Raw genomic sequence first — 12,869 nt, 5'->3', positions numbered from 1 at the left:
ACAAAACAAACAAAAACCTGAAACAAACCAGGACAGCCTCTAACATAAATATATAACAGTATATTATGAGGAGCCAGCTCCTCTTGGAGGTGGGTAAATACCTTGGTGCCTTCTAGCACAGGACAGGGCGAGCAGACGAGACTTGAAATTGGCGTGGCAGACAAGGGCACAGGTCTGAGTCTACAGGCCGCTCAGTTGTCATGGTTACTGCGCTGGCCATGTGAACTCTCTAGGGTCAGGAGCAGTTTTTCACTGCTCTTCCCTGTGGCTCCGTGTCGTGGCCACAGAAATGATAGATGAGGAGAGCCTGCCTTTGATGTTCACTGCCTCAAATAAAGGCAGACACTGTGTTCTTAAGCTGTAATACCTTACCCACTTATAATTTAAGGCCAGACTGAAAAAAAAAAAATGAAAGAAAGAAAGACAATACTGCAGTGACCTTTGGCTTGAAAACAAACTTCCCATCCACACAATGGGATGTGGTGGTAGGAACCAGAGTCAGCTCACTGTCATCTCTAGAAGCAGTCAGCTCAAACAGCGTGTCCTGCACTGGCGGTAGAAGGATGACTAGTCTTTTTCTCCACACTTCACATGATAACAGAAAAAAATGTGATTATAGAACTAGAGGAAGAGAGGCAAAAATTTCATCCTACATTCATAAAGTCTAACACAAAGTATACAGACAGGAGGCACCACATACAATCTGCGTGGTGAAGGGACATGAAGGTAAGCAGGGGGTATCTCCACCATATGTTAAGGAGAGATGGTTTCTACAGAGTGTAAACAGGGGTGTCTGACCATCACCATCTCTGCCACAAGAAACCACACTGAAATGGATGATGCAGGCCCAGGTTCTTCAGAGTGAGGGTTGCCTGCCAACCCTCCAGAGGGAGAGCCTGGCTGAGACTGCAGACCAGGGCTTCTATTTCCCCGTGGAAGCTGCACCCTGAGATCGCAGGGGAGCTTGAGCAAACAGGAAAGGCTGTTTCCAATTTAACATTCTGAAGCATTTGCTTGTGTTCCTGACCATGGCTTGCCTGGGAAAGGGCTGAAGTTCCTGTGGTGACTTCTCAAGTCCATGAAGACACAGCAGCCATGGTGCTAAGCATGGTGCAGGTGGGGCTGTAGGAAGAGACCAACAGACAGGGCTAGGGGACCCTAGGATGGGGCTGCTGTCTCAGAGGACTGTTTACATCCTTGAGGACAAAGAAATGCAGGAAGGCGCCACACAGAGCAGAGCCATAGACTCTCGTGCACACTCAGGAGCAAAGCTAAGCACACCCGTTCTCATGCTGCACACACTGCACCCACACTTATACCTGCATGCTCACATGTGTACTTGTGCATGCTCACACTTGCACCTGTGTGCAGTCACACACTCACGCCTGTACACATGCACACACATGTGCCCTCACCCCTGCACAGAGCTCTCACGGACAGCTAATTTCCTCGGTGGAATGCAGGTAGGTCCACCCATTGCTGCAGCAGTCGGCAGGACCATTCAAGCTATTCCCAGGGGTCAACACAGTCCCACATGAGGCTGCATGCTTCCCAGCTTGCCTCAGTGTTTCCTTTACCATTCGCATGGGGGTGTCTTCAAAGGTGGAATCATGAGTGTGTATAGAAAAGGGGGTAAATGTTGGAGCTTGTGACTAAGTTTCTAGTCTGCTAGTTGCCCATCAGTGGAAGTGTTTTAGAAGTATTTTAGAGAGAGGAAACCTTCAGATGAGGAGAACTCCTGGGGTTCGTGTGTTCTTACTGCTTGTCTCAGAGGGAAACAGATGTGCTCTCCACTCCACTGTAGAAGGATCCTGACTGCTGGACCTCTCCAGCTCTGGGTCCTCCATCGTGAGCGGCTCACAACAGCTGGAGAGCTGAGCTTGGGTGAAGGCTCAAGAATCGATTTTTGATCTGTTAGATAAGGCTGCTGAGGGCCCTGTGACCTGTCCTGTCAGTGAGATCTCTGAAACCTCAGAGCAAGAACAACCTTTTATTCCTGTCATAGGGTCTGCCTGTGATCACCCTGTGAGCTCGGGCACCTTCCCAGCAGCCAGTGTTTATATCTCTCCTATGTCACGGATCCCAGCACTGACGGGTGGTGGGCACTGATGGGTGGATCCCAGCACTGATGGGTGGACTGGGCTGACAACCAAGTATCTTTATCTCCTTCTCACCCCACATCAGTCCACTTCAAGCTCTTGGTCTAGAAACCTTCAAGGGAGTTGTTTTCAGAAATCTATTATAGCTTTGTTCCCAGAAATCTCAAAATAATTCCAAGGCTTCCTAGCATGTGACCTTTTCCTTTATTTTCTTCTTTTCTTCCCCTACCCCCTTTTTTAAAATTCAGTTCCAGAGATTTTGTTAAAAAGAAAAGCAGCCATATTGGTCTCAGATCAAAAGAAAAATATTAATGTGTTTGCAGAGTTCTGAAAACACAAACTCCACAAATTTCTATGAAAACATGAGAAAAATCCATCAGTCTAAACCACTGCGACTCCAGTCAGGGTCAATGTCAAATCATGACATGAGACAAGCACATTTTAATTCCATTTAATTAAACGTGGAATAAAATATTTTAATTGTTGTTTCCAAACTAGCACATGCAAACGAGACAGTCCCACAAATCTGTCAAACACAAAATATGTAAAAATGACTTCAAAATACAGATGCCAGCTGTAGTGGGACTCTCTCCTGCATGGCCAGCTTCCACACCAGCAGAACATAGGGAAACACTGGGTGGATATTGTACTTGGTGAAGGGCAATAAAGGAAAGCTTGGTCTCCTGCCTCTCTGTCTAGCTCAGGGGAGCGGGGCTCACATGGGTCTTGTAAAGTCCACAGCATTTGTTGTCTTAGAGGAAGGAGAGAAATTGTCAGTCCTGGTACAATTCATCTTGTGGCAGCCAATGCTGTGCCTGGGTCTCATGGCACGGGGTCCATTCCCATAAGCTATCTATCCTATGGTTGACATCCAAACCAGGAGATGTTATCCACTGGACTTTAGGGACCAGGTAAGCAATGCCTGGTGGTACGAGGCACCCTAGGCAAAGATCCCAGCCCCTGTGGTATTCCTTACTCTTACTAAGAGCCAGGTCCTAGATGAAGACTACCCCAGCAGATAAAATTCACTCATCACAGACAGGAGCAAGTCAGAGCCTCTTGGGGGTCTCACCTATATCCTCGTATGCCAGAGGCATGTGTTGCTCACCTGTCTTTAAGAATCCATGTGTGAAGGGTACCATGTCCTCCAGCTCTGTGTTTTCTGCCTGGGCTGGCTACAGCCCCATATAAACACAACTCAGAAAGCTGTTGGAGTCTGTGGTATTTTTATTGTAATCCTTTCTATTTAAGTTAAACTTGCTTTGGAGAGGTGTCACATTGGACTGCTTCTCCCCATTATGTTTTTAGAGGTCTCAAGTTTATGATATAAAATTTCCTCCATGAAGGGATGAGAACTCCACCAAGAAATTTATCCAGGAACAGGAGGCTGCCTGTAAACAGGAATGACACAGGACACCCTGAGAGAACATCTGTGTCCCCTTCTAACTGACTCCTGTCACACAGAAATCAAACTGTGACCAGAGAAAGTCCAAGTCCTGGGGAGACACCTCAGAGAAGGGACAGGGGGCCTCCCACTCTCCTTTTACCACCCGAGAGACCATGACGTCTCCTGGCCCTCCTCACACTTGTCATCTCATTAGTGATCCTTGGAAACCATGGCAGCCCTGCTCAATCTGACCACTTCCTGGTGGTCCCTCAGCAGGACACCCAACTGGGGTCATCCAAGAGAATGTGGCAGGAAGCAGGAACAAAAGATGCCAGGGTTTGTGGAGCTGCGTGACCACCACCGCTTCCCACGGTGCTCATTTCTGAAAGCTAAGAGCTCCTAGGCGATTGCTTCTAGAAGCTTCTGTCGGGATTATTTAAAAGAATTTTTCATTTGTTCCTCTTCCTTCTGAACATGTAGCTGAGATAGGAATAGTCAAAGCATAAAATTACATCTAAATTTTCTTGAAATCTGTGTTTAGCACTCACTGCTCAGACAACAGCGAGGGAAGAACATGGAGTCAGGTGTTGACTGCTGTCATACCAACTGCCCACAGCCGCTGGCACAACGCCAATAGGAAACCCTTAAACCCAAGGACACTGTTTCAGCCACACTGTCTTTTCAGATGAGCAAGAAGGCTGAGAAGAGTGGTCTGTGGCTGGAATTACAAGAGTAGACCAGTACACATGACTCCTTGAATTTGAAAAGTAGTCCTAAAATAAGTATTTGATCTCTATAATAAGCAGACTAAGTCACTGCTTAATGGGGAAGCCAGTGATGCTTTAGTGTTGGAGCACTGGGAGATGGGGTAGCACTTTGGGGTCTGGATTGGGGTACAGCAGCAAGAGGCAGAGCCTAAGCACAGTTCCATATCCTGACACGGAGCACCATGCCTCTTTTTGATGCCATATGCAGCATCCTTCCGTCATGAAACCCAGCCACCTCAGAAGAAGGTCTGGGGACAGGCTGGGTGGCCTTCATATCTGAACCCAACTGAAAACACAGTGTGAGACGTCTCAGCACACAGAGAGGAGGCTGCTCACTCTCAGGTCACACTTCACTCTCAAGGGACTGACTGCAGCGGGAAACTGAATGGAACCATTGTTACAAAGGGTTCTCTGAGACTGCAGAGCACTGTTTGAGGAGTCTTTTGGGGGAGAAGGAAGCAGTGACTCTCCAAAATGGCCAACCCAAAGCAAATGTCCAGGCCTAGTGCAATGCTTGGTTTGAAAGAACCAGAGAGGTATAGTGTCCACTAGAATAGAGCCACCCATGGCCCACCTGAACGTGTTGAGAGTATGTGTGTGAACAAGTACATATGCGTGTATCCATGTTTATACCTGCCTGCTAGTGGGGACATGAGATCACATATACAGAAGCGTGTATGTGACTGCATGCATGGCCCACAATGAATAAAAATTAGATTTTTCTCATTCAAGCTTCCCCTGAGGAAATTAAAACTAACATTCAGTTTACTACAAGCTGAGCATCCAGAGACAAGGGGCAATAAGACAAAGTAATAATACGGAATGTGAAATGTCAGGTGGATGAGAGCCTATGAACTATATGAGTTTTTTGTTTTGTCTTCCCAATAAACAGGAATGGATGTTTAGGGGTGAAAAAAGAATGTCATTTGTGCTGGTCAGCAGTGGCACGTGCCTTTAATCCCAGCACTTGAAAGGCAGAGGCAAGAGGATCTCTGAGTTAAAGAACAGTGTGGTCTACAGAGTGAGTTCTAGGACAGCTAGGGCTACACACAGAAACCCTGTCTCAAAAAAAGAAGTCACCTGCAAATGACCTTGACATTTATCCTAACTGTTCTTTTCCCTCATGACCACTAAGAAAGGCAGATGATCACCACTGGGTTATTCTGGTTTTGCAGTACTGAGTATTTTTGTTGCGGTACTGGGTTTTTGTTTTGTCTCTCCCTGCAGCCATATTGGCCTTGAACTCAAGGTGTGCTCCTCATCCTCCTAAGATAAGGATTATAAACACGAACCACCATGACTAGCTTTGGTTCTGAGTATTGAACCCAGGGCTTCATGCTAGGCAAGCACACTACCACTGAGCTACCTCCCAGTCCTCTTTTCACCTACCATTTTATCTTGAGGCAGGCTCTCCCTAAGTAGCCCAGGAGGAGTCTCCTGCCTCAGCTTCCCGAGTGCTGGGATTGCAGGTGTGCTCTACCACACCTGACCAAAATGGAGACATCTGATCTTGTCAGCGTATTCTGTTTGCATCACCTGTAACAACGACCCGGGTCTGCCTACCAGAACTGTGCACTGTAACAGAAAGAATCAGCAATTTGGCAGCTTGGTTAACTGCAGGCAGAGGCATGGCCCTGGTGGCGGTTGATGTGGTTGGGCTGTTTAGATGGGAGGATTGTCAGGGTTAATGGCTCATCAACACACATCTTCTCAAGGCCAGTTTAGTCTGTGTGGTCTTGTTTCCCAGAGATTCAGAGAAAGTAAATCCCCCTTTGAAAGCACTGTGTGTGCTTGCCACTAAGTTGAACCCTTCATTACTGCGGGAAGCTTTTCCAGGCTTGCTCTAAGCCTTAACTCTGGATTTAGTTGCTAATCAGAAGGCTGGCAAGTCTGTGACAAGTCTACTCCAACTGACTGACAGGACGTGATCCCCACTCACTAAGAAAGAAGAGCTGATCATAATTTTAGAGACACTTTGCACGAAAAACAAACAAACAAACCCAAAGCACTTGTGATAAATTTGTTTTACAACAACATGAAACACTTTGGGAGCATTAGACAATTTGTAAAAATGACTGTTTTGTGGCTGGAAATAGTTCAGTTGATGGAGTCCCTTGCCTAGCATGCAAAAGGCCCTGGTTCTAATCTCCAGCAGACATAAACCAGGTGTGATTGTACCCAATTTTAACCCTGGAAGTAGAACCATAATGGTCAGAAGTTCAAGGCCAGCCTTTGTTACGTAGTAAATTCCAGGCTAACCTTGGCTACATAAAACTCTCAAAAAATATTACTTTCAAATTCATAAAAAATTTCTCTTCACATGCTCTGAGAAGTAATTACCAATAAGAAACTTTTGGGCTCTTAAGTGTGAGAAAATAAATTATTCATGCCCTCTGCACACATGTCTTCCAGCCATGGCTATCATTGATCACCTTTGCAATTCCCACGGTGGGCGATCTCCAGCTGCGGATCTTTGCACTTGGCCCGCTGGAACTCACATCTGGACAGGAAGGTCCTCCCATCAGAGGCACAGAGGGGCTTCTGAGAGGGGCTTGGGCAGTCCAGGCTGCAGTCTCTGTCTTTGTCTTGATCGACTCTCAAGAACTTGGGGAAGAGAAAGAAGTGAGAGAAATTTAAAGAACTCTGGTTGAGCAGAAGACAGTCCGCTCCACAGGAGCACAGAGCAGTTGGAGAACAGACTCCAGAGAAATACAGTCATTCTGTGCTCACACCCGACAGAAACATCACATGACTCGCTATCAAAATGATTCCATTTCACAAGTGGGCGATCTCTGGCCACAAGTCCATATCCAAAGTCTGATGAGAAAACACCTGCAGCCCTTTATGAGTGGAAGGTGCTCTCCCACTCGCTTCCCTGTAGACAGAGGAAGAGGCTCACTACTCTGCCATCCTCTTAAGAATGGTCAAACTCCCAGTGGCCAGCTCCTTGATGAAAACTGAGTCCTTCCCCACCCACCCTCCCACAAGAAGCCATCAGTTGTAGAGAGCTACCCTTCAGCATCCTTATCACTGTTTTTAAGAGTTCTCTTTGATGGCTTCCTGTCTAAGCTGTTACTTTTAGGAGAGGGATGGGAAGGGCTTGTCACAAGTTTCTGACTCTCTTTCTCAACTGCAGTCATTGAGACCACCGCAAAAGTAGCTTCCTTGCCCTTTAAAGGAGAGGACTACTGATCATGGACTTCCACATGGTTTCTGGAATCAGCACAGAATAAGGACATCCACATTGGACTTGAGGGTTTTGTTGTTGTTGTTTTGCTTCTTTCTTCTTTTCTACTGGGTGGAGGGTCACAAGTGTGTGGAGGACAGACTTGGGAGGACTAGGAAGTGAATGTGACCAGGATACATTATGTGAAACTCCCAAATAACCAATAAAAATATTATGGCAGGGGGGGGGGGTCTGTAGATGTTGTTGTTGCTGTTGTTTTTCCCCTTTTCCCCTTTGCTAATTCACTCAAGGTCAATGTTATCTCATACCTCTGGAAGTCACTAATGTCAGGAGTATGCCCTGCAGGAACTAGAAGGTCATCCTTCCTTTTAAAATGGCTGCATTGTCAGAATGCATGTGTGTGTACCCCAATGAACTAGGTTATTGGTTTTTGTTTTGATTTTTGTTGTTGTTGTTGTTGTTGTTTTCTTGTGACAGTGGATGTCCTCAAACTTGCTATGCAGTCAAGAGTGGCCTTGACCTCCTAATTCTCTTACCTCCACCTTTCACATTCTGGGATGAGTGGGATGCATTACTATGCTTTGTTCACTTTTCAATTTTTATTCTTATGTTTTGAAAGTTTTTGTTTTCCAAAAAACGTTTTGTTGAGTGAATGTTTGGTCCCACAGTTGAGAAGCTGCTGTATCCCTGTGAAATGCTTTGGACTCCTCATCCCATACATCTTCTCCACAGCAGGAAGATTGGAGATCTAAGAGGCCACACTTTCTCACAAGTTCTCACAAGAGTAGTAGCACTGGGACTCTCTCTATAGGGACCAAGGAGGTTACCCACAGGACCATTTTGAATGATGTAGTTCCCAAGAGCAGATTTTCCAAGCTTTCCTACCTTTCCTCTTTCAGGAATTCGATATGACTCCTAGGGAAATCTCAATCCAGATGCTTCTGGCCCTGCCCATTCTCCTTGGACAAGGGATCAAGCACTCTGGACAACACATTAATCTTGCTCCCTATTCTTCATGCCCATGGCCCTGTCCTGTCTAGTCATACATCAAGCCAAATAGAAGGGCAAGTACAAGGACTCCCAAGTGACAGAGGAACTAGGAGCCATCACAGATCTGGGTCGTGAGTACCAGGTATTTCCTGATTTATGAAGCATTATCAATGCATTAAAAGGGAGAAAGCTTTTTAAAGAGAGGAAAGGGGAGGGGGAAGAGCAGGGGAAGTGGGAGGAGGGGAGAAGAAGGAGCGCTCTAAGGTGAGAAGCTCTTCACATTTGCATCCTTTCTCCCCGAAAGAAGAACTCTTATGAGCTTGTTTTCTTCACCACAGATGGCCCAAAGCAACTCAACTTTGTGCCAGAAAAAAATAAAGCAAGCAAGTAGTACATAGGAATACCCAGGAGGTCCACAGGTTAGAACTCCCTGAAAGTCCATACTGACCTAGCTGTCTTATACCAGTCAGGACCACCTCCTAGGGATAGTGAAGCCACAGTGAGCTGCGCCCTCCCACATCAATTAATCATCAAAACAATCCCCCTCAGATGAGTCCACAGACCAATCTAATCTAGGGCTTGCTTCTGACTCTATGCTCGCACAAATTGACATTTAAAGCTAACTAGGACAGCGAAGCATAGATCACCTGCTCTTCATAAATGGCCAAGTATAAACTAAAAAGAAAGGATTTAAACAAAACCAAGCCAGATGAGAAACAGGTGTGAACACTCTCCATAACCTATATAGAAAAATTCCTGTTGTAATATCCATCAGACCCTTGTCAATCATGCTATGGGGTAGCATGTGGAACAGCATATCACCAATGACACACACAGTGGCTGTAAGATTCCACAAGTTCTTCCCAAACCACAGCCCCCCATCGTGGTTGTGAGTGCTTCACATGATGCAACATCCCACCTTGATGCCAAGACCTATCTTTCATTTAGATACAGAGCCTTAGACAAGGTACCAACAAGAAACAGGACTGAAGAGAAGACCGTGCTGGCCACTTGGAAAGCAAATGGATAACTACCAAATTTTCTACAGCTGGGGAAGAACACCTGCCTGGATTCTCAGAGCCCATGAATGAGAGCTCATCTCCACTCTGCAGCTTGGAGTTTATGGACAAAGCTGTAGCACAAGGTCTGGCGACAAGGTTTTACACACCTGAGTAAGTGCTGCCTGTAACTCTGCAGCCTCACATAGGTAGCACACTGTTACCAGGGGAACTGGTCCCCATGAAGACAGTGACAGACTCCCCTTCTTCCTCGTCTACAGAAAAGGTGGGTCTGGGGAGAGAATGTAGATCTCAACTAGGAAAACGGAAACCTTCAAGTACAGGACTTAGGTTCAATGTCAGTAAGATAGGTGGTGTAAAAGAGCCTGTATCCATCAATGCCTCTGAGTTACATATGTAGACATTTGAAAGCTAAGAGAAATTACTGAATGAGACTCATTTCGTCATGAATTACAGGACTAGATGAAATCTAGGGGCCAGAAAGACACCTGTGTGACCAGGGAAGACATGGGGAGAGAGCCAGACCAGGGCTCTGTGTCAGAAATAAAGGTGGGTCTTGGCTTCAGAGGTTGGACACTGTATCACAGCCTCTTCTCGTCTGACATGGAGACAATAAAACAGCACCCATTTCACAAAGATCACCATTACCATAAAACGAGACAGTGTTCTGGAAAACATCTTAACCAGACATGAGGAAGTCATTGGCAACGAGCCCTACCAGTCACATACCTGGAGTCCACTATTTTAATACGCACATGCCCTCTGTGGCTTCTTTCCAACACTCACACAAATGCCACTATACTATGTGAGCTTTGGCTAACCCTCCCATGCATGATTACTTCCAGGTAAAATATTGGGAGTGGACAGTAAAAAGAGCTACATTAGGTCAAAAATGATAGTCAGTCTTTCAAGAAAGAGTTAAAAGGATGTAGGAGGATTCAGGAACAGCTCAGCTCTGTCCCAGGGTGGCCAGAGTAAGTGAGGGGACATCTGGCCTCAGATGGACAGGGAGGGGCTAAAGGTAGCAGCCACTCTCTCAAGATCAAGGATGGGGAAAATGTCACCTTGCCTGAGGAGCAAAGGCCACTCAGGATACAGGTGCAGTGAAGAACCCAACTCCACCACCTTGCTGGAGATCTCTGAACTAGAGTCCTAGACAGAACAGGAGACGTCTAAGACATCCAGGCATTTGTATTCAGTCTCTCTCCACCCACACACACTCACTTTCTCTCCCTCCCTCCCCTGACTTTTATTATTTATTTTAGAGGACATAAAACCCTGTTTACACATTTTATAGACATATTAGACATGCCAATTTTTGGTATGATGACTTGATGTTTCCTATCATTCTCTCAGCTTCTGGAGTGTGTGGTCAGGAACCCACGGCTGGACTCAGGTATGGGTCAGGCTGTCCTTGCTCTACAAATCTCTCCCTCGGACCCACAAACATATCCTTTTGTCTTTTTCTCTTCCTTGACTCCTCCTCCTGACTACTTTTAGTGATGAAAACAGGTGCCTTTGCCTGCTGTCAGCACTTCTTGGATGAGATTCAGTCAATCATTGCTACAGGTTTGTGTTATGAGGGTCAATGGGAACTTCATTATCCTAAATTCTTCCTAATAAGAAACCATATGGATGTTGTTAGTTCAATATAAGAGTTACCTCTGGGTTGGGGATTTACCTCAGTGGTAGAGCACTTGCCTAGCTAAGCGCAAGGCCCTGGGTTCGATCCTCAGCTCAAAAAAAAAAAAAAAGAGTTACCTCTGGCCATAAGAAAATTACCTTCCTCAGCATCCAGACATTACTCTTTTGTGTGGTGATATTGTGTTCCCCAAAATATTGTGCACCCTAATAAACTTATCAGGAGTCAGAGAACAGAACAGCCACTAGACATTAAAGGCCAGAAAATAGTGGCACACATGCCTTTAATCCTATCACTTGGGAGGCAGAGATCCATCTGGATCTCTGTGAGTTCAAAGCCACACTGGAAACATCCAGGCATGGTGACTCACACCTTTAATCCCAGGAAGTGACGGCAGAAAGCAGAAAGATATATAAGGTGTGAAAACCAGAAAATAGAGCTGGTTAAGCTTTTAGGCTTCTAGCAGCAGTTCAGCTAAGATTCATTCTGGATGAGGACTCAGAGGCTTCCAGTCTGAGGAAACAGGATCAACTGAGGAATTGGCGAGGTGAGGAAGCTGTGGCTTGTTCTGCTTCTCTGATCTCCCAGCATTCACCCCAATACCTGGCTTCAGGTTTGTTTTTATTAATAAGACCTTTTTAGATTCGTGTTACACTTTCAGGTCAGAAGTGATGTGTCCGCAGACTCACTGTGCAGTCCTGAGACTGAATTGGGCAGCCGATGGACCTGCTGTGTCTCAGGTCTCTTCAATGTAAAGTGTTTGTGTAAGGTTCCATGGGCCATAGGCACTGTCTTCAATGACAACTGAGAAGCAGTTTTCTATCCAAGACCCCAGGAGGAAGCAAGAAGGTGCCAATCAAACATCAATAACTCCCATTCCAGGTCATAGGTCTGGGCCATGACACGGACTTCAGCGAGGACTCAGGAAGTCAATCTGGAGCCCTTCAATGGGAAATCAGTGTCTCCCCATTTATGTAGCCTTGGTGCCTCCTATGGCACTGGCTCCATGTTGGTGCTCAGTACTGGTTTATTGCCTAAAGTGTCATGTCAGTGTGTTGGGGAGAAGGGCAGGGGCAAGGGGAGGGGTTTGGGAAACTGATGTAGGACTCCCTGATATGACCCGGAGCTCACAGAATACTGAACAACAAGGAACCTTGTGTGAGGAACCTATGGGTCCTCCAACTCTCCATCCCCATCTCTGTTTGCTCCTTTTAACTCAAGCCTTATCAGACTTCATCCTCCAGGCTGTCTCCCTGCTTCAGTATGCAGTTACTGTGGTGAGCCAGGCTTTGGAAGGTGCTGGAAGCCTTGCTTGTCAGGTGCATTACTCCTCTCAGTAAGACCCTTCTCATGAGATAATGCCAGAGCCTATCTTGCCGAGGAGACAGCGGGACAGCCAGTGATCACCATGCTCCTGTGGTTTCACAGAGACCAGTGCAGGCTGCTATAGAAACGCAAACCCTGGGAGCCCACAAGGTGTGGCATGGAAGTTACGTTATAACTTGATATATTTGAGTTGAAAGATACTTCTTAACCTTTCCTCTAATGTTTCCTTTTCTTCCCAGATCGTAGCTTTTTAGGAAAGACACACGCCCCCATCACCAGCAATTATCCATCAGAGAAGGCCTCACCTGGAACAGAAATGATCATATCCAGAGAACCACATTTCCCCCTCTAGCAATAAAGCCTCTTTCAGGCCCCCTTGCAGAGCTGGGAGGAGCTGAGACAATGATGGACCAATAGCAGTTTGGCCACACTTTAGCAGTGTATATTAATTA

General features: G+C 46.2%; 1 protein-coding gene across 1 annotated transcript in view; it reads right to left on the bottom strand.

The window, feature by feature from the left end:
• Smoc2 (SPARC related modular calcium binding 2) overlaps positions 1–12,869 on the bottom strand; it is a 196,558-nt gene that overhangs the window by 78,475 nt on the left and 105,214 nt on the right. Inside the window, exon 4 of the mRNA XM_036168709.1 lies at positions 6,686–6,857. Within this exon, the coding sequence (XP_036024602.1) occupies positions 6,686–6,857 (172 nt within the window). The remainder of the gene's footprint in view (positions 1–6,685; positions 6,858–12,869) is intronic.

Source organism: Onychomys torridus, chromosome 19, assembly GCF_903995425.1.
Source record: "Onychomys torridus chromosome 19, mOncTor1.1, whole genome shotgun sequence".
Taxonomy (NCBI): Eukaryota; Metazoa; Chordata; class Mammalia; order Rodentia; family Cricetidae; genus Onychomys; species Onychomys torridus.
The sequence above is the reverse complement of the archived record's forward strand: the minus strand, read 5'-3'. Positions and strand labels throughout refer to the sequence as shown.